This window comes from Phaethon aethereus, assembly GCF_964289735.1.
Source record: "Phaethon aethereus genome assembly, chromosome: 2".
In the NCBI taxonomy this organism is placed as follows: Eukaryota; Metazoa; Chordata; class Aves; order Phaethontiformes; family Phaethontidae; genus Phaethon; species Phaethon aethereus.
In genome coordinates, this window is record NC_138582.1 from 37,139,006 (window position 1) to 37,165,837 (window position 26,832).

A 26,832-nucleotide genomic window follows, 5' to 3' on the forward strand; every position below is an offset into this window, starting at 1 on the left:
CTTCTATCTAGAAGTTTATCTATCCTAAACAGAATTGTCCAGGCACACTATGTATGCTTTTTACATTTAAATTACACCATATTTTTTCTAAGTTGTAGGTCAGTGTGCTACACAAAAAATCAGAGGATCAAACTCTACAGGTATTTCTTGAAGAGCTCTTCATTATTTTGGATTTGGCCTCAACATAATGTGGCAATGAGTACATGCTCTTGTATTGGTGAGATGTACAGCTATGGTTTGCCATAACTGAAGGCTAGCTGAAGCCTTAATAAAAGGGAAAAGACAGAAACCTACATCAGTATTCCCAACTTCTAAACATTACAAAATTTAATAGCTTTAAAGAAGCACTACTTACAAATTGGTTTGCAAGCTAAGCATTTTAAGGACAATTACTTTAACACTTTAATGTCAGTGGCCATTGTCACATTTGACAATTAAGTGCACAGTATCTGGTTTGTACGTGCAAGTGGCGTGATTGTGTTTGGAAGCTATGTGCAAAACTATAAAGAAGAATAAAGACATGAAAATGCAAAAGTTCTCATGATTTAGCCAGTATCTTAATAATTTTCCTGCAGCTTTCAGTGTTGGTGTTTTGGGTTTTTTTTCTTGTGTACTGGACAATTTAACATTGAGATGTCTGGTGCTTCCTGATTTTACTTCATTAATTTTATTGATACATGCTTATTCAAAGTAAATAAGCAATAATTTTATATATTTTCTTGCCTTTTTGTTTTTACATTCTTTTCCCCTTTTGCTTTTTGTCTTCACTAAAAGAAAAATGAAAGATTAAATTGGTATAAATAAGAGTTGATATTTACCAAATTTGCATAATATTTATTTTTATTAATGTCTGCTTAATTCATATAAATTAATGTATAAATGCAAAAGTAAAAGGAGTTCAGAAACTAAATTTAAAAGCTCTTAATTCAGCTCTATCATAAATGTGGTAAATATATGTGGCAATATATGAGTTACTCCTTATAGTGATAAATAATGATGAATGTTGCTGAATTCATTTTGCTGAAGGCTGAACAATGATATTATCTGGAGGGAAGGTGATTAAAGATTGCATTATTAACTGGAAATTGCTACTCTGTATTCACTGAAATGAATGAGCCACTTGGATAGAACATGGTCTCTGTTTCTTTGATGAATAAGAACATTTTTAAGAGGTTGTCTGACGTGGTAAAAAGGTAACTGGGGAAAAGGTCCTGCATGTGGTAGTCTCTAAACATTTAATGAGCATACATCAGAAGCTTCCTGTTCTCTGTGGTAAAGTAATCATTGTACATTAATAAATGTTTCTTATTGCTACATTACAGGTTTTACCATCCTAGAAATTAAATATTGCTTATGGTTATGATTAATTCTCTCTTGAATTAGGACTGGACCCAAAGATGATTCAAGTTAATGGAAAAACTCCCATTGATTTATTTTTATCAATGATCTTTGGATATTATCTGAAATAAAATAGATTTTTTGTGTACTATGTTCATCTAATTTGACTTGCAACTCAATATCTAGAAAAATTATATCTAAAACATCATAAAATATACATATTTCTCATTGGTTCATTGTATCTTTGTACTCCCTTGTTAGAGGGATTTTTAGATAGATATGTTTATGATCATAGTATTTTGTTGATATGATCATAGTGATACTGTGACCATAGTGACCATACTGTCCTGACAATATGTATCTTGTGCCAAAATAGACAAAACAGCAAAACTGGGCTTTTGCCAGGATATCTCATTCCAGTCCTTGTGCTTCCCCTAAGGAGAAAGGTCATATCAAAAACCTTGAGTTTGCAGAATAAAAATGTGTCCACTGTTGATACAGCTACTTTGGGGTCAGAATTAACTTGGCTCATATAGCTTATGATGAAGAATAGAAAATGAAGGTAGATCAAGCTATACAGATCAAACTATACTAATCTCTGGTTACTTCCTGAACAGCATCCATATAGTATAGAGGTTCAAAAGAGTCTTGTTCTGGTAATTGTTTGATAGGTAAGAGCACATCATTCGAAAGAGCTGTGGTTTCTGTATTTCTCCAAAGCTTTAATCCCAGTATCTTCAAATTAGAATTATTTATTTTGAGTATTTAAATGCATGGAAAAGTATGCTAGCAAAAAATCATGAGTCCTGAGTTCAGTATGCCTAGAAGTAGGCCGCTATTATCCAGGCATCTAAATTTATATATATAGATGACTGGGATGTGGCTGATAGTTTGAAAACATAGTAGTTTTATATAGAGAGTTTATATATAGACTTTTATATAAAATGTTTATTGAGTTGGTATCTGGAGTTACTAAGAATGCCTGTAATTTTGCTATGCTTATAATGGGCAGCACCATTTTAAAATTTCATTTACTTGTTATTCATGATAAACTTGAAATTCTTTATTGCAGGGGGCTAATATTAATAGTGTTGACATAGAAGGTCGATCCCCACTTCTGTTGGCCACGTCCTGTGCATCATGGAAAATTGTGAATTTACTGCTCTCAAAAGGTAAAAAGGAATATACACATATAATATACTTCATTTGAGCAGGGTTCATGCATGTTAAAACCTACATCTAACTTTTGTCTCAATTTCAGTTCAGTGCTTCAGCATATGGTCCAGGAGCAGTTGAGCTAAACAGCTGCACAGTGCTGATATCCCCTGAGATAAAGGAAGAATTAGAGTGATGATTTCACCCTTTTTCATACAGAATGAACAGGGTCTAGAAAAATGTGTATGCCATGTGTCATGCTTCTCAAGGTAGAGGTGGCACTGGCATTCCATCCCTGCATTCCTTAGCAGTTCACAAAGTAAGCAGAACTGTGGAATAAGTATACCACTTATAGAGAGTCATGTTTCATACTAGCAATAAATCTTTGAATGTTAAATCCTATCTTTCAAGTGTTACCTGTGATTTTACATAATCACAGACACCTTGAAAAATGTTTCAGCTATATCTTTCAATTGCTACACTTTTGGTGCAAGCTAATTATTGTTACTGTATTTCCTCTTGTTAGTAGTAATATAACTGATTATGTTAATAAGCCCTGTAATAAATTTTGAAGCCGAAACAAGATTGCAACTTTAAAAGATTAGAAGAGGTGATCATCTGCATCTTTAAATTGCCTCTTGATTTGTGGGTGCTCAGTGTCTTTGAATATAAGGGCCCCACATAAATCTTAGTGCTGCAGTGAAATACAAAATGCATACACACATGAGATAATGATGAAATCTGAGTGTCAGTAGGGGTTTTTTTGTAAGTAAAATTTATGCTATAATGTTGACTTGAAACAATGTTTGTTGTTTTATAGGTTTATAAACACAGTTGTTCAACATTTGTTTCTTTGTCTTAAACACCATCAATTAGTGCCAGGGCCCAGCAGTTTTGAAGTTGCTGGTATTTATTTCCATATTTATCTAGGAGCAAATGTATCATTAAAAGATCATCTCGGTCGGAATTTCTTGCATTTGACGGTATTGCAGCCTGGAGGATTACAGCATCTGAATGAGAAATTTCTGCAGGTACAGTAAGCATCAATGTATGTCTTTCTGTTGCCCTTACTAGAAAATGTAAAGAAAAAAGCAACTATCATTTTGTTCTAGAATGTTTGTAAAAGTTTATCATACTTGTTAAGTTGCCCAGTGTCACAAAAAATAGTTTGAAGAGGTACATATCTCTCATGAAAACATTTCAAAGCCAATAATACAGTTTTCTTATTGCCAGGCAAAGGAATAACATAATTCCATAAGTTATTTTGCTGTGGGGGATTGAATAGCTCAAGAGGTAGGCAATAAAATATAGAACTTTTCACTTCTATTTTCCCAGCTTGCATGCAGTAAAGCTGGGGGATGTGCTCATATTCAGTCAAGTTCTAGGACTTAAATAGCTTACAGCATATTCTGCAGGAGCTTTATGTGGTCTGGACTGTAATGAAGACTTGGATTTAGTTTTAAAAAGGATGTGAAACATGGATTTGTATTTGTCTGTGATGAGGTGAAGCACTCATATTGCTAGACCCCAAGCTCGCTTGAAAGAGTTAAATTTGCGGGCCTCCAGAGCTCCAGAAACAACCTTTTAAATGTGAATCAAGTATGACTGATCTTACAATGTCTGCTGAAATGTGTAAACAACTTTGATTAGTAATGCAGAATGGATTTAACCTCCCTTTTCAGCAGATGTAGAGAATCAATTTTAAACCAGAGTGATAACTCTCAGTTGTCTGCATTGACTTTCTAATTATTGATCGCGCTAATATTCAGATAAAGGAGTGGAGCACACCAGAGGAGGAGATTTTTAGTTGCTTTAAAAAAGGCTATATGTAGGATAGTCTTAGACAAGGTACAGAGGAATAGCAGGGAAATGAAGATGAGAAAGAGGAAAGGGAGAAAAAAAAATTACACTGTGAACCGGTGAACGGATAGTTCTTGACAACCAGAAGTTTGCCTACTGAATACAGACTATAGACTACCTTTACATTCTGCACAAGCCTTCTGCTGACAGCAATGAGTATTATGGTTGAATGGCAGCAAAGAAGAATGTCCTGTATTAGACTTGTACTGTGGATGGATTGCAGTAAGGGTGCAGAGTGGCAAACTGTGCTGTTCTTCGAAGAGTAGCCATTTGAAAAAATGGTGACCCACAAATTAGCAGACATTAAATGCTCATTGTTGCTACATTTACTTTTCCTAAAGTTTCTTATTTTTAGATACTGCTTTAAAGTATTAATGCTATTGTTACAAACTATTAGAAGCTGTGGAGTATTAGTGATATAAATCTAATTATGTGCTTTTGGGGTTTTTTGGGGGGTAACAGATGGAACATATTAAAAATCTTGTAGTGGATGAAGATAATGAAGGATGCACTCCATTGCATTATGCATGCAGACAAGGTGTGGCCCTCTCTGTAAATAATTTACTCAGCCTCAACGTTTCCATCTACTCTAAGAGCAGGGACAAGAAGTCACCGTTACACTTTGCTGCCAGGTTAGTAGTGCAGTCTAGGCTATGGAATCAATGCCATTTTTTCCATCCATATTTTTTGACATTAATTTCTATATTCATCTTTCAAAGCTATGGGCGCATCAATACATGTCAACGACTTATAAGAGATATGAAAGACACAAGACTTTTGAATGAAGGTGATAAGAAGGGAATGACTCCCCTTCATTTGGCAGCCCAGAATGGTCATGAGAAGGTAGTTCAATTTCTTCTGAAGAGAGGGGCCCTTTTTCTCTGGTAAGTATACAGATTTCCATTCATTAGGGAAAAAAAGAGCTAACACCCTACATTTTATGTCCGTATGCTGGGAAGTTAATACAATATAAATATAAATATGAGCTATTAAAATATTTTATATGTTAATATATACAAATATAAAGATACACTGTAAAAGCATATTTATAAAATAGTCATTAAACTAAACTGTGCCTTACTTCTGCCTGACACATAGAAACATGACTAGCTGTAAAGCAATGCTTCTAATGCTGGGGAAACTGAGGTTTCTCAAATCCAATTGAGAGAAGAATATTGAACCTTTTGATGGAAAAAATATTGGTTTTGAAATATTATAATCACATCAGCTTCACTTACAGGCTTGAGTAGGGTTTCGTAGGACTGGTAGTTCACAGGCAACTTGCCTTGCACTCTAAGTCCTGATTTCAGGTCAAAGATCCTCAGATCATTGGCAGCTCCACAAAAGCTTCCAGGCCCACACCTGTAAAGACAGGAGCCAAAGTTACCAAAAGGTGAGAGTCCTGTTTCCAAGATACAGTCTAGAGCTTTAATTTTCAAGTCCTGTGCTTCCAAGTACACTGCAGCTACACCTTGGAGCTAGGGGCCCAAGTGTTCTGAGGAGATCCTTTAGCACATACGTTCGTTATTTGTGACTGTGAAGGACCCGTTGTCAAACTCTTTATTTCCAGTGTCCTTAGCTGGACTAGTACACCTAGCAAAGATAGAGATGATGTTATACATATATATACATAAGTTTATATATGTATGTATATGTGTACACATGTATTTGTGTATGTATTTAGGCTTAATTTAGACCTGACTGGCATTTTTTAAAAATGTTCCAGCAGGTTCTATGTGATAAAAGGCTTAATAAGTTTCATTATACTAAGATGAAGTAATATTAATGGGAATAGATTTGTGTGCTTATAATGTTTTGTATATTCACTGTCTTTAAATGCAAAATTCCATAATATGGCCATGCTCTATGTCACATCTGTTGCCGAGTATTAGTAACCAAATATTGCAAGCTTTTGAGTCATTTTCAAGGGAAATATAAGAAAATGGGTGCATTCCAGATATATATAGAAAAAGAGAGAGAAGAAAAGAGAGAGGGAGATCCAAATACTATTATTGAGTTGAACCTTTTATTTCCAAGTGATGCGTTGATAGTCACATAATAGCTGACAGAAGTCACAAACATCTCTGCAGTAATCATGCCATTTTAGGCATTTATATTTATTTTAAATTTATTTTAAAAAATCATTTATAATTACTAATTTTATACTGCTACATGTAAGTGATTATAAAGGCTGGACAGCCCTGCACCATGCTGCCTTTGGAGGATACACTCGCACAATGCAGATCATTTTGGATACTAACGTGAAGTGTACTGACAGAGTGGATGAAGAAGGGGTATGTGTTCACATAGCTTTATTTGTTTCTTGTCTGCTATTATTTCTAGACCAAATGTCAGTGGTATGCTATTAGTAGTTTTCAACTGCGCATTACATGTCTACTATTTCATTTCCCGTGGCAGATTTAAAGTCTTTATATTTCACCACTCTTAAAGTTTATTGCTTAGATTAATATATGATGGCTGAAAAAAGCAAATAGCCTAATAGAAAACATAAAATACCGAGTATGTTAGACATGTCTCTCTTGCCCCCTTTAAAGTGCAGGAGTATTTTAACAATGTGGTACAAACATTGGTAATTTAAATTTAAAGAGCTTATACAGATTAAAAGAAACTCACCATCAACTATAACTCATCAACTATAAACTGTTGTTTGAAATCCACCTGTTCTACACAGTGATGTGCAGCAGATACAGCTCCTATCTTGCTCTGAAGTTTGGGTAAATGCAGAATCCATTTCCTAGATTGGAGATGTCTTGTATGAGCCTGCCTCACAGTTCCCCATCAGAAAACATAGGGTGGTCATTTTAAAGAACTACTCAGTTTCCAACACAGAAGGTGTTGTTAATTTCTCTGAGAACTGGTGTTGAAAACATTTAGAATTATTATATTAGGACCAAATCCTGCCTAGAAATTAATGAGAAGCCAATGCTTAGTTCTCAATATCTCTCAGAAAAATCGGGGTGAGTTGGGAAGGCTTTCAAAAGTCATTTTCAGTGTGACTTGATTCCTAAACCACTCATTGCCTTACTTTTGTGAATATACCAAAGAAAAATACGTTCCTCTTATAAAACTGTGCCTGCAGATTTTCTTGCAGATATCTTTGTATAAGCATATCTGGATATAATTGGATGCTTCTCTTCCTGATTATCAATTTTACCTATTTGGTGTTCTGTATCTGTAGATACCATCATTTTTACCTCTTTGTGACTTGCAGTTTGTTAGTTACAAAACTAGAAGATATTAATGAATTGGCTTTTCTTACCTACAGCTGAGTTTCCTCTTCAGATTTAGCACTACTGTAGCTGTAGACATAGAATAAAAAACTTTTCTGTAATATCTCTCAGAATCTCTGTGACAATATTCTACATTTCAATGTTCCTGGTAAAAGTATTCAGGACTTGCAACTCGGAATAACGTGACTTTTCAATGTGGGAAAGGAATGAAATATGTATTTTTTTTTAAATTATTCTCATGGATGCACTGCTGTACTACTTTTCTGCACAGAACACAGCTTTGCACCTGGCTGCAAGAGAAGGACATGCAAAAGCAGTAAGGTTACTTCTTGACTATGGTGCGAAAATTCTGTTCAACAAAGCAGTAGCTTCTTTTTTCCATGAAGCGATACATAATAGGAGAAAGGATGTGGTATCTGCTGTCATTTTGCACAAAAGGTAAGGTACACAGAAGATGCTTTTTTATTTTATTTTGCCTTGTGTTGTGTTTTGGTTTTTTACTGCGATTAAGTTCTGAAAACCTGTAGTTTAATAAGTGAGACTGAGTACATATTTTAAAATTCTAGAGATAATGTTGTGTTCTAGTAATAGCATATAAAAAATGGCATAATTGTAAAAGACATCAGATATGTGGCATATTGTTTTCCATATTAGATTGAGTGTTCAGACTCTGTTAAGAAAAAACACCTAGAAGCCACTAGAAATAAGTAATCCTTCTCATGTCTTTCCTCTTCTTACATACATAATTTTGGCCTTTCACATAATGTTTCAATACTTACAGAATTGTAATCAAATTGTGAGTACAACTGATACCATCAAGAGATTTAATTTTAAATTGTTGTTTTAAATGTTGCAAATATTTTTAAATGTGGCAGTTCCACTGCAGTTTAGAATATTTTATATTACAGTATAGTGAAGCCCCACTTCAGGGATAAAAGTGTTGCACCATTGCCTAATGATCACATCTGCTGGTAAGAATTGTAGGAACACTGACAGTATTTTAATGTATTTATTATTTCTCACTTAATCTTGAACCCAAGATTCCAGCTTTGGTTCAAGTTTTACATTTTTTAGAAGGCCTCAGTGTAGCTGAAACATTTCTGTTTAATTGGTAACAGAATTAAACATGATTAAAAGGTCCTTTCCAACTGAAAGATTACATGGTTGTATGATTCTATGAATCATTCTTAGAGAAGCATCCAGAATGTTACTCAATTAGTCCCCAAACAACTGATTTTCCAATTGATGGTATGTAAACTTGTGTCATATTGTGATTTGCAAGATGATATCTTAAATAAAACTCAAATAATCTAAAAGTAGTTAATTTAAAAGAGAAGCAACTAATTCATTTTCCATTATCTTAACTCATTTTTGCAGATGGGAAGAAGCTGTTGTGACATTCTCTCACTATTCTAGTGCCAATAAGTGTCCTTTGCTGGAAATGGTTGAGTATCTTCCTGATTCTTTTAAAGTAGGTTTTCTGCACATATTAAGGAAAAGACTGCTCAAAAAAACCTTAGTTACGTAGTGTCATTTGCCATTGTTTTTCTAATGCTGTCCTCACTAGTATGTATTATCATAAAATAGAAGCAATATAAATTCACAAATTGATTTAATTGTATTTTAGTGATAGTTTCAGTTTGGCCAGTTTAATTTATTTAGTATTAGAAAACGTTCTTCTCTTCCTGAGGTCTATGGAATTATAAAAGTAGTATAAAAGTGATGGAAGTCAGAAAATAATTGGGTTCAAAACCTTTTGAGATATTTTCAGCTTCTGAGCTAACTGTTAAATGATGCCACAGAAATGCTTTTATTAAAATAGCAAGTGACTTTGTATGTATATATTCATAAACACTTCACATTTTATACTTGTAAACTAGCATGTGGCCTTGTAAGCAGCATAGTTTCATTATTTAACTCCTACATGTAAAACTCTGGAGTTTTATGTCTTCAAAACATACACCATAAAATCTGACTGAATCATTACTTCTGTTAGATGACTGCTGTAATTGAAGGTAATTTTCCTGAGGTACAAACATACTCTTTCTGATGAGCATTATCTTTAATTCACTTTTTTGTTTATCTGCAAAGCTGGTTTTGGACAACTGCATAATTGAGTCCTCAGAGGAAAAGACAAGTCGAGACTTCTATGTAAGTGGATGAAAAAATTTATGAAGACAGTACATTTTACAGTTTTAGGATGGAATATGTGACAGTGTGCCTCGCTATATGTTAGCAGCAGTACATTATTTGGGTAGTAATTAAGTTAGAAAATCATCATCCGGGCTTTTAGCTACTAATACTGGCCTAAATTCTAATACCTCTTAAATATTTTGTGTAGTTGCAATTATAGTGCTGTAGTTGGTAAACTGGTATCAGCCAATATTTTAACTTGATTTACGAATAATTCAGTAGTTATTCACCAATAACTGTATTTGAATCTGTGCTTTTAAAATATATATTTGGCAGAAAACTCCTCAGTATTAGGATGACTTCTAAAAATCACTTCATCAGATGCTAGCGATCTTCAGCTATTAGTCTCTTCCTTTTTCTCAGCAAAGCCACTGATTTAATTCTCATTATTGCCTCTGTGACACTGAAATGAACACATTTTTGAGTTGAAAGTTTGGGAAGTACACAATATGTATACTTTAATGTATATGCCAAGTTCATATGGATAAGGTATACTTGAATAACAGATCTTAACAGAAAACACAAGTGACTGATTTTATTTTATCCTTTGGCCTCTAAATGGCTTTGAAGTTTCGTTTCTGTAATCTTCATCCCTATGCATTTTAACAAGTATAGCATTAAACTTGAGCAAATCTATACACTTTATCTTTGCTGTGTTAATTCTTGCAATCAAGCTTGGTATCAGATGTTATGGATATTTCAAAATAACAGTGATAAAAGACATAATATCTATGCATATGAAAAGCATGCCTATCATAAGTAGTACAATTGTCATGAATAATTCAGAGTCCAATATACTTCTTTTTTGTAAATTCTTGTCCAAAATCTTAACCAGTAGATTGCTTTCACAATGCTAAGGAGGCATGAATGTTCTACAGTTACGTTACCTTTGAAAACCACCTTTCAATTATTACATTGGATTGTGCCTACATCATTAACAGAAAAAATGCAAATTTTCTGCTACTTTACATCTTCTTTATATTGTGTTATCAAAGCCATATAACTTCTAAATACAAACTTTTCTTCAAAGTCAACATCAAAACAAATTACAGTTATGAGGTAAAACTGTAAAATTTTAAGAAGAAATGTGTACTTTTCATTTTACAATTCAAAATGGCTGTTTGTTTAATCATCTTACAATCACAGATGCTATCCTGATGGCATATGTTCACTGGCAGAGTAACTATCAGTATGCATCAGTGTTCTGATTACTTTGACACAGTATGCCTTTTTTTTCTGTAAAGGATAATCTTTTTTAGTTTAAGCACATTGTGTCAGTCTTAGATTATCAGTTTCATCACATTTAAATGCTGGTGTATGTTTATTATTCAGATTGAATATAACTTCAGATATCTTCAGTGTCCCCTGACACTTAACAAGAAACTAAAGGATGGTGAAGACATTTTCTATGAACCACTTACTACTTTAAATGTAAGTTCTTTTTTTTACTCTGGCATCATTCCATGCTGTCTTGCTTTAAATAAAATCAAGAGGTTTGAATTTTTCATCATAATGTTTCTTCTACAAAGCCCATAACTCTGTATATTTAAAGTATAGTGGAATGAAGTATGGGCCAAAATTCTTATAGTCTAAGTCATAAATAACGTTTCTTTTAGGTTTAGATAAAAATTCTTAGTTTATTTAAACAACTATGAATGTTTCAAGAGACCATGCTGTATGTTGCAGGTACTACATCAAAGAAAACCATATTCCAGTCATTCTAGTGATGATGCACTGGAATGTAAAGCCTTGAAAAACCTGACAAAACTGATTTCTTTCATATGCTAATTGCAACATACTTTCTGTGCCTAAAACAAATTTTGTTGTTCTTCCACTTCTCCAGTCTGTTTCATTACTTTTGTGGCTTCCTGTTGGCAATTAGATTTATATACTGTCTAATAATAAACAAATAAGTATTTTCTCATTAAATGTAACTAGAATATACTAAAAGGTATAGCTGGCAATAGTCTGTACACTTTTTTAAAGCTTGAGATAGACTAACAGAGCAGCAGGGGAGAGCTGGATGCCTCAGTAGGCAGAGAAGGCAAGATAGTAATAGCTCTGGGCCAGAGTGCATAAACAAAAGAACTTTGCAATATCTTACAGACATGTTACTTTTCATTAGGCTAATATTCAAGTAGAGAAGATGGCCTAGCCAGTTTTGTAAGCACTTTACTTAGCTAGGTGAGATAAGTTTGATCCTTCTGCATTCTTGTTTTGCAGGCCATGGTACGCCACAATCGCATGGAGCTACTCAGTCATCCTGTGTGTAAAGAATATTTGCTTATGAAATGGTAGGTGCATTTTAATGTACATACAATATAATATTGCATGTCAGGATGAAAGCTATTGTGCCTGAGAGTTTACTAAGTTTACTAAGATGTACATATTTGTAGTGTTGACTGAAGGAAATGTCTTTTCCATATAACGTCTCATAAGCATATTTAGAATATGTGGATGATTATCATACAAAAGGTAACTTAGCATTTAGTAATGATTCTTTGATACTTACAGCAAAGACAACCACTATCTTTGTTTCTGCTTTCTTGCAAAAATATATAATAGGATTGCTAAGTTAGAAAGAAAAGGAACAGTATTTCAGAATGGCCAATATACTTTTGTCCACATAAAGCTCAATGAACACACGCATCACAAAAGGATGTTTTAATAAATATTTATTTCCTCATCTCCAAAAGTGTTGCCCGTTACATTTGAATGCATGCTCTTCTAAATTTATAAAGTGTTGTAACTTTAACATTCTCACTTTCAAGGATGGCCTATGGCTTTCGAGCACATCTAATGAATTTAGGCATATATTCTCTTGGTCTCATTCCACTGACCCTGCTGGTCACTCACATACAGCCAGGAAGACCTTTGAATGGAACAGAGATCTATGAAGCAAGACCATTAGAATATGAGGTACTGAGTTTTCTTACTAGTTACAGTATGTTTAGGACTTTTATAGAAAAAAGGTATGATTATTTAAATAATTTCTATAATTATTTGTGATTTATCAACTCTAAGGAATTGAAGTGTATATTTTTAAACATTCAGCAGCAACTTCTTTTTTTCATATATTTTCAGTTCTCATTTCTTATTTTTAATCTTCTCTGAAAATTTTAAATCAGGTATGTGGTTACTTCAGTTTCTTCCCTGCAGTGAATATTTCTTTAATGCGGATTATTGTGTTAATTATGAAAAGACAGAAAACAATGGATTCTTTAGCTTTCTATGTCCTTTTAATTTTGAACCAAAATAACTGGATATAGCACATTTAAAATTGGACATAGAAAGAGTAGTCAATAATAAAGTGCTTTTGGGTATTCAAACATATCTTTCTTTGCCCATATCACACATTACTTTCCCTTGCAGGCTCAGTATTTCTTCACTAGGCTCATAAACTATGAGGCTAAGACAGAACATTTTTTGCCAGTCTGTATATAGGTATCTCATGTACAACAGTAATGAAAAATGTAACAGCAGAATTCAGTCATATATGGATGGAAAATTTTGTGAAAGATTTTTAAATACATTGGTTGTTTCCTATAATCCCTGTTTATAAATTTAAAAGAAAAAAAATAGAAAAGATTTTGTTGTGCCAAAATGTGAATGATATTCCCCCATTTTGAAATTACAATATCTCAAAATGAAAAACTTGATTAGGTAGCAAAATACAATATGCATCATAGTGACTTTTGAATATTTGTCTCTCAATCACAACTGTGATAGGTGTGGGGCTACTCTAGTAATTTATGGATATTGATCTCGTTCATGATATGCATTGGATGGAAATGATGCTTTAGTTGGGGCCATAAGTAAAGCAAGTGAGGATGAACCCTGTCTCAGGATAAACCTGTCCTCCGTAGATACTTTGGGGTTGTTAAGAGACAAAGCTCAAACTTTTTTGCAGAAGCTGCAACTGGAATAGTTGGGACATCATAGTGAACCGAAGAAGGTAGACTTGCCAGATCCACCGCTAGACGATAATGAGGCTTTAGAAAAGAAAGACATTGGTGTGACTGGCTGATGTCCTTTTTGTAAGTGTTTCCTTCCTGCAATTAAAACTGAGCAGTATTCTGTCTTTTAAGAAGGCTGTGTTGCTCCTAAGCTGAACATTGTACTAGACTTCCAGAGAAGGAACTGCAAGTTCTGCTGTTTATTGAACCTGTGAGTACAACTCGTGCATAGTGTTACCCTGCTGGGTCCATGTGAAGGGCAGGAGAGTCACAGAGCTCTGTCTCCACGACATGCAGTCATATATTATAGGAAGAAAACCTCTGTCATTAGCCCTGAAACGGTAACATACTGGTGTTAATGGAGACAAGATTTTGTTGTGTGATGAACTTTTCAAATGATCCATTTCAAGTAAGTGATTTTATGAATAAAACCAAGGATTTGGCAAGAAAAAAAAAAGAGGCAAGAAAAAACAAGAAAATATTTTACAGTTCTTTTGAGAGAGAAAAGATATAAAAGTGAAATAGGAACTCAAAAAGGATATGCTAGTAGAAATATGAAGTAAAATAGACTCAAGGGATATAAAAAGTTCATGAGGATGTTCTGATATATGGAAAAATCTGGGGAATCACATGCCCAGCCCAGTATGTGCGGGATTCTCAAAGATTCAGAAGCCAGAACTAGCAGAACTGGAAGAATTCATGCCCGACTAACTCACTCATCTTCCTGGTCGAAGACAGGAGAATGACAGGAGCTGCATACAACAGACAGAAGAATAACTCTGACTGACCCAGGTCCAGGTCCTTGAATCATCTGGGACTGAAGGGAAGAAGCATATTTGGAAGAGGGGGTCCTGTCCTTCAGTGAGGAATGATGTCAGCTGCTGGAGCAGCAGTGCACTGAACAGGAGCTCTGAAGGTGCTGCCTGAGAGACTAGAGCAGCAGCAGTGTATGTGAAATGTCAGGCACTGGAGAAGACAGTGTCCTAATGACCCAGTAATGGGAATGGAGTGGGGAATGCCAGCTCTGTAGGGAGCACAGTGTTACAGAACGTGGTGCTATATTCTTAACCCGGGTTAAAGAGGGACATCGCAGTTGGGCAGGTGCTGATGTGTATTGCAGCACCACTGAGATGTGAGTTCCATGAATTTGTGGACTGCCTATGAGTTAATGAACCCCTCAGGTGGAGAATTAGCTCTACAAGTTATTTATCAAAGGTGAAATTCACTATTGTTATCTATGCCAACAGAAGGCTTTTCACAACAAAGTTGTCTTTGCCTGTACTGGTTTTAAAGGGAGGCATCAAAGCAAGCAGCCACATAAAGATGCCACGACTTCCACTTTGTCCAAAGACTTGTACTGCCATTCCAGATACTGCAGTCTGATAGTGAAATTGTGGACAACAGAATTTGTCTTGATGTTCATCCAGTGGCAAAACATACTGAAAATGAGGCATAGATATGCAACTTCAGTCCCTGAACTCGAATAGTAGTAATAAGGAAGCTACACAGCAACTATTTCTCATGGGAATGCTCAAACTTTCATACTTGGTTTGAATTACTTAAACACCATATACAAGACACAGACTTCACAATAAATATTAGTAAAACAGAATTTAGATAGTAATAAGTTCATATGAAGTAAGCTAACAGAGTTTCTTAACTTGGTAATATAATGTGTGTAGTAGGTAGAGCTGAAATTTGTTCTTTTAATAATTTCTAATTTGTTTTGTGCTCTGATTTTTATTTCAGAACTCATACTTCACAAGGGTGTGTATGTGTTTAGTTTTAATTATGAGTTTACTGGGAATCTGCAAAGAAATATTTCAGCTGATTCAGCAGGTAAATACATAGAGAAATAACATTAATCGGACAGTATGCTTGCATAACAGTTTGTGTGATATTGAAATAATCTGATTTTTTGCTAATTAAAAGGGAAATGCCATTTTATACAAAATTAAAAGTGAGAAGAGGATTTAAATAGTGTATTGAATTCAGTCCTTTAACGATGCATGACTTGTAAATATGGATCCCTCTCTCTTAAATCCTAGAAATTGAAATACTTGTTGGATTACTCCAATCTACTGGACTGGACAATTTATACTACAAGCATAATTTTTGTGTCTTCTTTATTTATTAATACACCAGCTCATTTGCAGTGGGAATGTGGAGCAATTGCTGTATACTTGTCTTGGATGAACTTCTTGCTTTACCTTCAACGGTAAGTTATTTACATGCTTTACAATAAAATAATACTAATATTTTCAGATATTTTACATATCGTAAACTGTGACTGATCCAGTGCGATAGCCCTGTTTGGTTTTTTTTTCAAGCTATACAAGTTTCCAGATTAGGACCATAGGAATTTTTTAACCTAATGAGCTGTAAAGTAGTTTTCAGTGTTTTTCATGTAGAGCATGTGTGTCCTGGTTTTGGCTGGGATAGAGTTGGGTTTTCTTCCTGATAGCTGGTATAATGCTGTGTTTTGTGTTGGGGATGAGAATAATGTTGTTAACACTGATGTTTTTGGTTGTTGCTAAGTAGTTGTAGTGCTTATACAAAGTCAAGGACTTTTTAGCTTCCCATGCTTTGCCAGCAGGGAGGTGCACAAGAAGCTGGGAGGAGGCACAGCCAGGACAGCTGATGCAAACTGGCCAAAGGGATATTCCGTATCATATGATGTCACGCTCATTATAAAAAGCTGGGGGGAAGAGGGAAGTATGGGGGGGGGGGGGGGAGGGGGGATGTTCAGAGTGATGGCATTTGTCTTCCCAAGTCCTTGTTACATGTGATGGAGCCCTGCTTTCCTGGAGATGTGAAGTGGTGAATGAATTCCTTGTTTTGCTTTGCTTTTGTGCATAGATTTTGTTTTACTTATTAAACTGTCTTTATCTCAAGCCACGAGTTTTCTTACTTTTACTCTTCTGATTCTCTTCCTCATCCCACTGGGGCGGAGAGAGCAAGTGGCAGCGTGGTGCCTCACTGCTGGCTGGGGTTAAACCATGACAATGTGTTATGGCAAATAAAGAAAGAACAAGATTTATTTTAACGTTAATTAAACAAAGCCACCGTATATGTCTTTTTAGAAACATGTTTCATTATACTGTATAGACTTTCACTCAAAAAGAAAAAAAAAGTTTAGAAATTGCAGGAGACAAAAAGAAGTCTGTTTTTGTAAGTAATACCTGGGAGAAGGTAAATTCTTTTATCATTTTACAGATTAAATGGCACACCCCACTTTTATACACCATCGTGTCCTGTAAAAGAATTGTAATGGATGAAATTATTTCTTTAGTTGACATTTGGTCTATTTATTGCCATTAATAATCTTAATGCTGTCACTGGTACAATAGTATCCAAGAGTCATGGACCGCAGGAGAGCTGGGTGGAGGGAAAAATAGTGTGGGTGTAGTGCTTAAGACTAATAAATTAAACATGCATGTGCCTGAGCAGGACTGCCTTGCACAAATATGAGATGTGGCTGATCAGCAAAAAAGTGGTGATTTGGAGCTGTTCAGAAAATAAAGATGACAGTATGTGATAACATTATATGCTCTTCTGATTCTTATTGTGTATATGGACTAATCATCCCCCTGGCAGGCAGACAAACATGGCATTTGCTGATTAATTTCAGGATCATTTTACTGTAGTTGGGATGTTTAAGAACAAGGTTTGTAAATATCAGAGGGATTGTCTTTATGGTACTGCCACTGCTGGCAAACCTTGTCCTGCATATGTCTGACCTTAGATGACTAATGAACGGGAGCGTCCTCTCTCCTCTGCTGTGTGCTGTGGGCAAAATGGGAACTGAACCCAAACAGTAAAAAGTAAAGTCATGATTACCCAACCTTCCTTCTTCTGCTAGATAAAATGCTTCCCTGGCCTGAATATTTTTCATTTGTATAGCATCTACACATCATTTTTTTAACTCATTCAGGCCTCCTCTTCTCAAAGTGACCTGTAGCTCCATTGACTTCAATGGAGTTTTGCCTAATAAATGCCTAATAAATAGGAGAAGGTCAGATTTGCTTTGCTTCCAGCTCGATCTTTTCAGCTTTGCACATAATGTTTCACAGGGAAAATCCTGTAGAGGGATTTTCTCAGTTGCTACTGTTGTAGCATGAAAGAGTCATCTAGTCCCTGAATCTGGCAGAAGACATAAATTCCCAAGTTCAGGTTTGGGAAAAAGATAGCTTAATCTGCTTTATGACAACTCATACTCTGAGATCTAGTTTTATGTAAGCCAAGAATGGGAGTGGCATGCCACATGACAGACTGTTGTTGAAAACACAGATGTCTTAAAATTGTGCTACTTGCCTTCTCTTCCTGAGCAATGTGTTTCTTTTTGTTTGCTTGTTTTCTGTAATTTGTACTGTCTCTGGCTATGGAGAGAGTAAAAGTTGTCAATGAAAAATAATATCTTGAAGTACTGCTCTGGTGCATTAAAATATAAGTTTATGTAGTTTAGACTTGCTGTAACTAAGACCACTTGCATTCTTTTGGATGTGAAAGTATAATACATTCATTCCATCTCAGAATGTCTGAGAGAAAAAAATGTCTTTTTTCACACAGGAAAATCAGGATTACTTATTGCCTTACATAAGTGATTGTAAGGGACTCTAACTTCAGTATTTAATTTTGCATATCTTTTCTGTTTACTTATTGCCTTAGATTTGAAAACTATGGCATCTACGTTGTGATGTTCTGGGAAATTTTGAGAACTTTGATTCGGATTGTTGTCGTTTTCTTTTTCCTGATATTGGCCTTTGGACTTAGTTTCTTTGTCCTTTTGGGTTCACAGGTTAGTTGAATGGCATAGTTAATTTTTTATCATTATAAATATCATTTTTTACTAAAGAATCTCAAGAGGTTATTTGCGAATTTCATCAGTTCAGGTTTTTTCTTGATTTTGGTATTTCTTCTTTTTTTGCAGCAAACATATAGTACACCTCTGCTTTCTGTAATGAAGACATTTGCAATGATGCTGGGAGACATTAATTATCATGATGCATTCCTTGATCCATTACTAAGCAGTGAATTGCCATATCCATTCCTGAGTTACACAGTTCTCATTATATTTACCCTGCTTATTCCAATTCTTCTTATGAACTTGCTAGTAAGTAAACTACTTATTAATATACAAAAGGGGTTAAGCACAGGTTTATACACAGTTTTAGCATAGAGAATTACTTTAGTGCTGATTCGTGACATTTGTTCATTATTTAACAAATTGATATTTTTAGTAACATATAAGAAGTTGCCTTTCCTTGGCCTCATTTTCCCTCCAATTTACTGTTCTGAGTATTTTCCCACAGTTAACTCTTGCAGGGTTATCTTGTATATCTTTAGGTACTAATTGTGATGGAATTTGAATTGGGGCTGCAATGTATTATTACGAGGTCTTGGTAAAGAAAATTGGGGAACAATGATTTTAAGAAGTACTTTGATAAATGCGTGCCTCCTAGAGTAGACATAGTCTTACTTGTTCAATCCCTTGCTGTATCACAACCTAGTGCTAACAGTTTATTTTTTTTTAACAAAGGCAAAACACAGATCTTTATTGCACACAAAACAGCAGTCAACAGTAGTATTAAAATGAACTAATGAACGTGGCCTGAAGAAAAAGGATCAGAAAACCTGGTAATGCTGAGAAAGGGGGAAAATATGTAATACATCTTCAGCCATGCTCCACTGAACATCAATTTTTTTTAAGAAAATCATGTTTTTATATGAGCTAAGCAATAAAAATCAAACAATTCAGTTTTTTTAAGTTATTGCTGCCATGATCCTATTCAATCAAATGGTCAACAAGTTTTTTAACATAACAGCAGTGATGAAGAGTCAAAAAGAAGGGATGTTATTCTTAATAAATCTTAGAAGTAGCTCTTTAGTGCCTTCCTGGTAGACAGATATCATTAAAAAAGCTTACTATATTTCTTGATATGGATTTTCCAAATATGCATATAAGGGATCTGTTTCCAAATTCCAGTGAAACAAAATAAATTTAATTTTAGATTGAAATCACAGACTATGAAAAAATAGATAATGAAAACTTTCTTGGTATTTTTAGATTGGCTTGGCTGTTGGGGACATAGCTGAAGTACAAAAATATGCTGCACTCAAAAGAATTGCAATGCAGGTAAGTAGCATTCCACAGAAGCACCAACTATGGGAAGTAGGTGTCATTGTTAGAACATCATTTAGATAATTAGCTGATCTATCATAAACGCCCCTAACTAATATCTTAGCATCTCTGTAAAGCAACTTGGTGAACATGGGCATCCTATTCTGAATCTCATTTTCAGTCATGTGAGTCATTGTCAAGGAAATGTATAAGGAAATTTTTAAGGAACTTTTCAACAGTCACTTCAATGAATTCTGAGTTATTCCAGCAGAATCTCAAAATGAGTAAATGCAATGTTTGAAATTGGAGAATTGCGTTTTAAGGAGAGAATTAATGCGATAGAAAGAAGGTTAAGGGACACGGAAATCAAAAGGACACCAGATTAATTGCAGTATGCTGAAGGCTTATGCTGGTCTGTGTACTGAGGAGATACTATGCAATAACAGGTACAACTAAGGAACTTAACATCACATTTCTAAATGTTTTTAGTTACCTTAAGGTGTATAAAGACACCTAACAATTTCTGTTGAAATCAGAAGAGTTTAGTAACTTATAAGCTTTTGAAAACTATGTGCATCTTAGATATTTTCAATATAGCTTTTGTAAATGTAGTCCTCACAGCTTACACGCTTGGGGCTAAGGCAATAGCACAACTTCATAAAATATTCATTTAAAGAAATTATAAATTTGGCATACAGTTTTCAAAAGCTTTTTTTTTCCTTGTGAACTGTATATCAAGCTTGACTTTCACAAGTGGAAATACACAAAGTACATACCTGTCAAATAAAGAATAAAGATTACTTCTAACTAACATGTTCTTAGAAACTGGTTGTCCACATGCTTCCTTTAAGTTCTGCTCAAAGCCTGTATTGTGAGAGGATCTGACCATTCATAAAACTGATGCAGGGAGTGGCTTTGCCTATGTTCCCTGCTGGCTTTGCTTTTTCTAAAAAGTTTCAGAGCCTACCTAGAGGCTGAGCATAAAGAGACGTGTGCACAGACAGAATACCCAAGAACAAGAACAGCTGAGAAATAACTTCTGGTAGTCACATAACTTTAAATTATGTGCTGTACTTGCTTAGTTCAAGCATATTTGAAGAATTATCTTTTAGAGTAACATTTCCTCCCAAGAGATATTTCTTTTGCTGGAGATACAAATGGCTAAAGCAGAGGTATAAGGGCAGTTCTTGTAGCAGTTAATGCTTTTCACTTGTTTAGGTATTTCTTTGCCCACAGAATGCTCAGGAAGGATGTTGTCTTGCAACTTCAGACAGTACTACAACATCTTTATTAAGCATGTAACCTTCTGTATGTTTGAAAGGATTATGGTTGTCTGCAATAGGCTTATACTGTACATCCTATTCTTTTAGGTACATATGTGTAGTATTTCTGTAGCAATTTGAGACCAACTGGAAAGATAGCATCATCTGAAAAGGCACTCATATATAACATACTTGTTTCTACCCAAGGGAAAACCCTTTTTCTCACAGGCATTCCACTGGCATCTTAATCTATACTCTGTCATAATCTAATAAAAGGATATAGCACAATTAAAGAGAGAAAGATCATTCTCTTTCCCATTATTTTTTGGTCTTAAAACCCATGGCTATGACAGGTATTCTGTCTTTTGAACGTTTCTGCCCTGTAATTCTATACTGCAGCCCATAGTGTACTAAGGAGCTATTCAAGCCATTACGGAAGAGCTCACTCAGTTTTAAGAGTGTGCATCTATGTGGAATAATTAATTCTGCTACAATATTTAATACTGCTATGACTAGGTTTTAGTGTCTGGTCTGTTTCAAATATTATACCATTGTTCACAGCGTAGATATCTTCCGAGACTTGACATCTAATAATAGTGATTTGAATAAAATAACATGATGGTTATTTTCACGTAATAATGTGTCTTTATCTTAAGAGAATGTATCTTACTCTAAACGCAAAACTATGTTTAGGTTAATCTTCACACCAACTTAGAGAAGAAGCTACCATTTTGGTTCTTAAGTCGGGTGGACCAGGAATCAATCACTGTATATCCCAACAGGCCAAGATACTGTGGATTTATGGTAAGATGGTGAATCTTAGACTAGAGAATTCTTACTAAAAATGTGATCTGATCAACTTCGTACACAGATTGCTAGGAACATTGCATTAATAAGACTCAATCATTAATTGATATCAGTGGAATAATGATTAGACCTTGACTATCTTCAGTTTGAATTCTGAGTGATCTGTGGCTTTATTAAGCAAGACAAGCTACAGAAATTATTCAGGCAGAAAATAGAATTATTTTTGGCATTTCTTCTTTTATTTGTTTACTATTCATTTCAGCTGTTGTTGGTAGACTGAATTTTCTGGTTAAACAAATTTGGCAAAACAAATGTTTAATATACAAAAAATAACTTCATAACAGGAACTCTTTTCAACTTTAACACTGTGTGGAGACTGTTACCATTCACTTATTTGGCATTTTTAATCTATAGTCAGACTATAATATCTTATTTCAGTTTGGTTCCATGTTTTGTTTAGAGTGTATTCCAGTACTGCTTTGGGTGTGAGGACTCTACCACAGATGCACAAAGCACTGATACAACATTAGAACTGGAAGTTCTGAAGCAGAAATACAGGTATTCATTGTGTTATTTTACTGCTGTAAAAATAAGTAGAACCAATATTACAAATATACTCATATTTTTAAAAGTCTTCTAAAGCTCCATACTGTACCTAAAAAGTAAATTTCAATGTATCATCTAGTGTCCTTAAATAAGCTCCCTCACTACGGTAACTTAGTATTTTATATGCTGTAATGTATTTACCTTCAAAATACTTGTGTGGTAGTGAAATATTTTTATCCCATGGCAGAGAAAGAGGACAGACTTGTTTGCTCATGAAAATAAACTGAAGTAATGGGGAAAATGCATTTTCAGTTCAGAATTCGAGGTTTGTGTATGGAGGTTTTCAACGGTTATTTTAAATTCACAGTCGGTGTAATTCCAAGTGGTTTGCAAATATACACAATCTGTTACTAATTTTCCATTGGTCCGATGGTAAATCTGCTTCAGATTGTTTCCCCAAAAATGCATTGGTGTCCTGGTTCTCCTTGGAACAAATTGTCTGTTTCCCAAAGCCTTGGAAGGAATTCTGTGTACTTACTGTCCTTACTCACCTTACCAATGCATCCATAAGAATGGTTTCAGAAAAGCCTTCTGTGAATGTACAGCTAGAAAAATCTATTCTTTCTCACTCTCACTGTCCCCTGCTCTTTTTTTCTCTCCTTTTCTTTTTTTCTCCTTTTTTTTTTGAAATCTACTAAATGTTTGTCTCCCTGCACAGATTCTGATTAAATATTTTTTTGCATGAAGGACTCAGCAAGACTTGAAGGGGTGAGAATACACCCTACAGATGTAGGCAGGCCATGGAATTTAACAAGTCTTTCTTCAAATCCATACAATATTGATATATTAGGAACAAACATAGAACATAGTATTTTTTTTTCCCTACAGAGAGGGAAGAAAACTATAATTTTATAAAATTATAAAATTATTTGGAATAACTTGTGGACATTTCGCTATGGAAAGTTTTATTTACTGCTCTGAAAATATTGGCTGAAAGCTTTGTTTTACTATGCTGCCAGTATGTTTTTATTGTCAGAGTTCAAAACAGAGTTCACTTCTTACTGAAGTTTGTGGCAATCAGTGCTGAGTGTATATATTTTTGGTTTTTGATTTGGGGTGGGATTTTTTTTACTTTGTATTAATGTTAGCTGCACTATTTTAATTATTGTGGTTTTCACATATTTTAAAACGTATTTACTGTTTTGTAAAAAAAAAAAGGGCAACTACATCTAAAGAAGCCCCAAACTGTTCTTCACAGAGAACCTTTTCGGTCACAATGTATATTTCATGCTGTAATTTTGTGAGTCTAAACATTCTGAAAAGTAGATTTTTCCAAAACCCTCCCTGTTTGGTAGTTTTATGAAGGCAGTTTCTAGGCATATTTCCCATTTCTTTCATTGTTTCCTAAAAGATAACAGATACTGTGTTTTGTATGTGTGATGCTGACTTGATGTTAACTCTTTATTTGTGCCAATTGCACTTTGGATAGCACTTTAAAAGAGATCAGTAAGTGCCTCATCAGTCTCTCTCATATGCTGTTAAAGTAGTTGTGAACTTCACTAAATGTTTGTGGATGCTTAATTGCCATTGCAAATATGGACCTTTTTTATTGCCAGACAACTTCAGTCAGCGGGAAAAATTTTTGATAGAACTGTTCAGAATTTTATTTTGAGAGTGAAATTGCTCTTACCTTAAGTATATAGTAAGTTACTTTTCTCAAGAACCAGGAATTTCTTTAATCCTATTTCCTGAAACCTGGAGGAGTAGCACAGCTTGAAAAATTAAATGTATGCCAGCTGATACTCTTTGTTAGCAGAATGGTGAAGTGGAGGGCTGTCAGATCTTTTGCATCTGTAATTTTAATTACTAAAATGTCCTTTGAAACCAAATGACAAAGGCTGCTCTATGCATACTTTTTTTCTTTTTTGTTTTTTTAGGCTCAAAGATATATCAACACTATTGGAAAAACAACATGACCTCATTAAATTGATTATCCAAAAAATGGAGATAGTGTCAGAGGCTGAGGATGAAGACAGCAATGATTTATTTCAGCACAAGTTTAGGAAAAGGCAGTTAGAGCACAAGAATAGTAAATGGGATACAGTGTTAAAAGCTGTTAAAACAAGCGTGCCTAACCCAAGCACAGAAAAGAATAGCTTCTTCTAGTCATGGCTATGATATCATGTTGAATTATCATTTTGTTTTACTTTAGGGTCACTTCTCTTAGTGTCTGTGCATACTGTTAATGTTATACATCATGTATTCAAGTATTAAAAAAGGCCAGATCTGAAAAAAAGGATGCAGGTGCTCAAAACATTATTTAAGGAGACTGAAGATGTCTACATCCAAAGCTGTGATCCTAAAAGTGGCTGGCTAATCAGGAAAGTGCCTAACTCACCAGATGCCAACCTTGCTGTCCTGACAGTTCCCAAGGCTTCTGCCTAGATCTGTTCCTGGATTTGGCCCTAATAGTCTTAGGTCTGTACTTAATTACATTCTTTTCTGTTACAAATATTTTTAGAATTTCAGAATTTTTAGAAATTCCTACTCTAATCATTTAGTATTCAGATGTTTTGAGAGAGCCAATGGGCTTTATGTAGCTTAAAGGAAAAGTAAGAAACTAACTGAACAGATTGTGCTGGAAGTTTTGCTGAGTAAGGACTGCAGGATCAGGCCTGAAAAGTAAGAAATAAAAAGATCACGAAAATGTAATGTAAGGGAAAGACTGTTTTCTTTTGTAGATAACAATATGCAGAGGGATAATTTGTACTAGCATGCATATAGCAACGATAGAATGACATGTTAAATATTAGTCATTTACAACTTGCTGTCCTTATACTGCTAATGTGATTTTGGCCTTCCTGATAACCTAAAACTGACCTTGCTACTTTAATCTGCACTTTGGTTTTATTATTTATTTACTGGATATTCAGTGCGTTATGTAATATACAGTAATATATCAAATGTGGAAATAAATGTGAATTAAACTGTGTTTAAGTACCTGACTATATTTGTTTCAAAAACAGTACTAATAAACTAATTATGACTGTACGTGGTTGTAATACTCTGTGGTCTGCTTTTGAATTCAGACATTTTCTTTAAGAACTTAATGTACGTTAATTCTTCACATAAAGAACAATTATGATTCCTGTTTATTGAAAAGGTAGCCACCAGAAGGTAGTTCACAATGTACAGAACTTGTCCAATCTTGAGAAAACACAGGAAGGTGCACTGTAAATTAGTGAGACTTGTGCCTTAAATTTGTCATGGATGACACACTGTTCGGAAAGGAAGATGCTTTCTCACCCAACTGCTTTATCCCAGCTTTGAGACTTTAAATCCTTGCCTGGTAAAATAGAGAAAGGAGGAGGTTATCACTGGTTTTGCCTATTCTACCACACTTGCTAAGGTGAACAGTCTCTTAATATCAAATGGTGGATGGCACCTGCAGAGATTCAGGGTTTGTTTCTCTTCACTAGCGAGATTCATTGATACCGTTGAATCCTGTGGCATAAATCCATGCCCGTTGCAACCAAAGATGTTTGCTGTTAAAACTGAAGGTCTGTTCTGGGTTTGCCTCCCAGAATCTGCATAGGCATTTTGCATTTAAGTGCGACCGTAATAGCTTAGTTAAGTAATAGTTTGAGGCAGAAAATAATAAGCACTTGGGTACTCCATTCAAACAGCAAACTGGGGCCATGGGCATCCCCCCAGCTTCTACAGATGTACTCCTGGCTGCCCCAGAGGCCCCATCCTTAATTCTGCCTCTGGATCACATTCTAACTGTGCTGCTGAGATCTGGTGTGTACCACGACTCTCAGATACCCAAGTGGAAAGACATGCATCGCACAGGCAGTGGAGCACAACAGTGGCTCCAGTTTTCCCTTGCCAGCGAGGGGATGAGGAACGCGTACTGCACAGCACACTGTACCTGCCCTGCAGCTGTGGGCTCTGCCTCAGGGCCAAGTTTGGTATGACACGGTGAAACAGGGAAAGAACCAGTAACCAGAGCCAGAATCAAGAAAGTAAAACTGAAGGTAACTGTAGTCCTTGAAACTGCATTGTGGCCGCTAAACTCAGATCTATCCCTGCGAATAAACTGTCGGATTTTCTGAGCTGCTGTGCATCTGCGGCTCCCTCTGTCACTGGAAACAGGGATGTCCAGGTCCTCAGGATAAGGCCAAACTTGGAAAATGTAAAATTTTTTTTTTTTAATTCTTAAAGCCAGAAAAGTAATTTTAAATTCCTGACAATCTGTGCTATTAACGCTAGATGGCAGTGAGTGATAACATTTTTTAATAAGGACATTGGGCCTAAAGGCATAGTTTTAAGAGGAGGAGCAG

General features: G+C 35.0%; 1 protein-coding gene across 1 annotated transcript in view; it reads left to right on the forward strand.

Annotated features, from left to right (window-relative positions):
* Positions 1-24,701, forward strand: part of TRPA1 (transient receptor potential cation channel subfamily A member 1) — a 37,397-nt gene extending 12,696 nt beyond the window's left edge. Inside the window, exons 9-27 of the mRNA XM_081996417.1 lie at positions 2,411-2,510; positions 3,424-3,524; positions 4,816-4,985; positions 5,073-5,237; positions 6,533-6,647; positions 7,876-8,042; positions 8,982-9,075; positions 9,696-9,755; positions 11,130-11,228; positions 12,021-12,091; positions 12,569-12,716; positions 15,503-15,592; positions 15,802-15,971; positions 18,422-18,551; positions 18,684-18,866; positions 19,821-19,889; positions 21,830-21,940; positions 22,404-22,501; positions 24,427-24,701. Coding sequence (XP_081852543.1) covers positions 2,411-2,510; positions 3,424-3,524; positions 4,816-4,985; positions 5,073-5,237; positions 6,533-6,647; positions 7,876-8,042; positions 8,982-9,075; positions 9,696-9,755; positions 11,130-11,228; positions 12,021-12,091; positions 12,569-12,716; positions 15,503-15,592; positions 15,802-15,971; positions 18,422-18,551; positions 18,684-18,866; positions 19,821-19,889; positions 21,830-21,940; positions 22,404-22,501; positions 24,427-24,655 — 2,370 coding nt within the window. The 3' untranslated portion in view covers positions 24,656-24,701. The remainder of the gene's footprint in view (positions 1-2,410; positions 2,511-3,423; positions 3,525-4,815; positions 4,986-5,072; positions 5,238-6,532; positions 6,648-7,875; positions 8,043-8,981; positions 9,076-9,695; positions 9,756-11,129; positions 11,229-12,020; positions 12,092-12,568; positions 12,717-15,502; positions 15,593-15,801; positions 15,972-18,421; positions 18,552-18,683; positions 18,867-19,820; positions 19,890-21,829; positions 21,941-22,403; positions 22,502-24,426) is intronic.
* Positions 24,702-26,832: the final 2,131 nt, after the last annotated feature.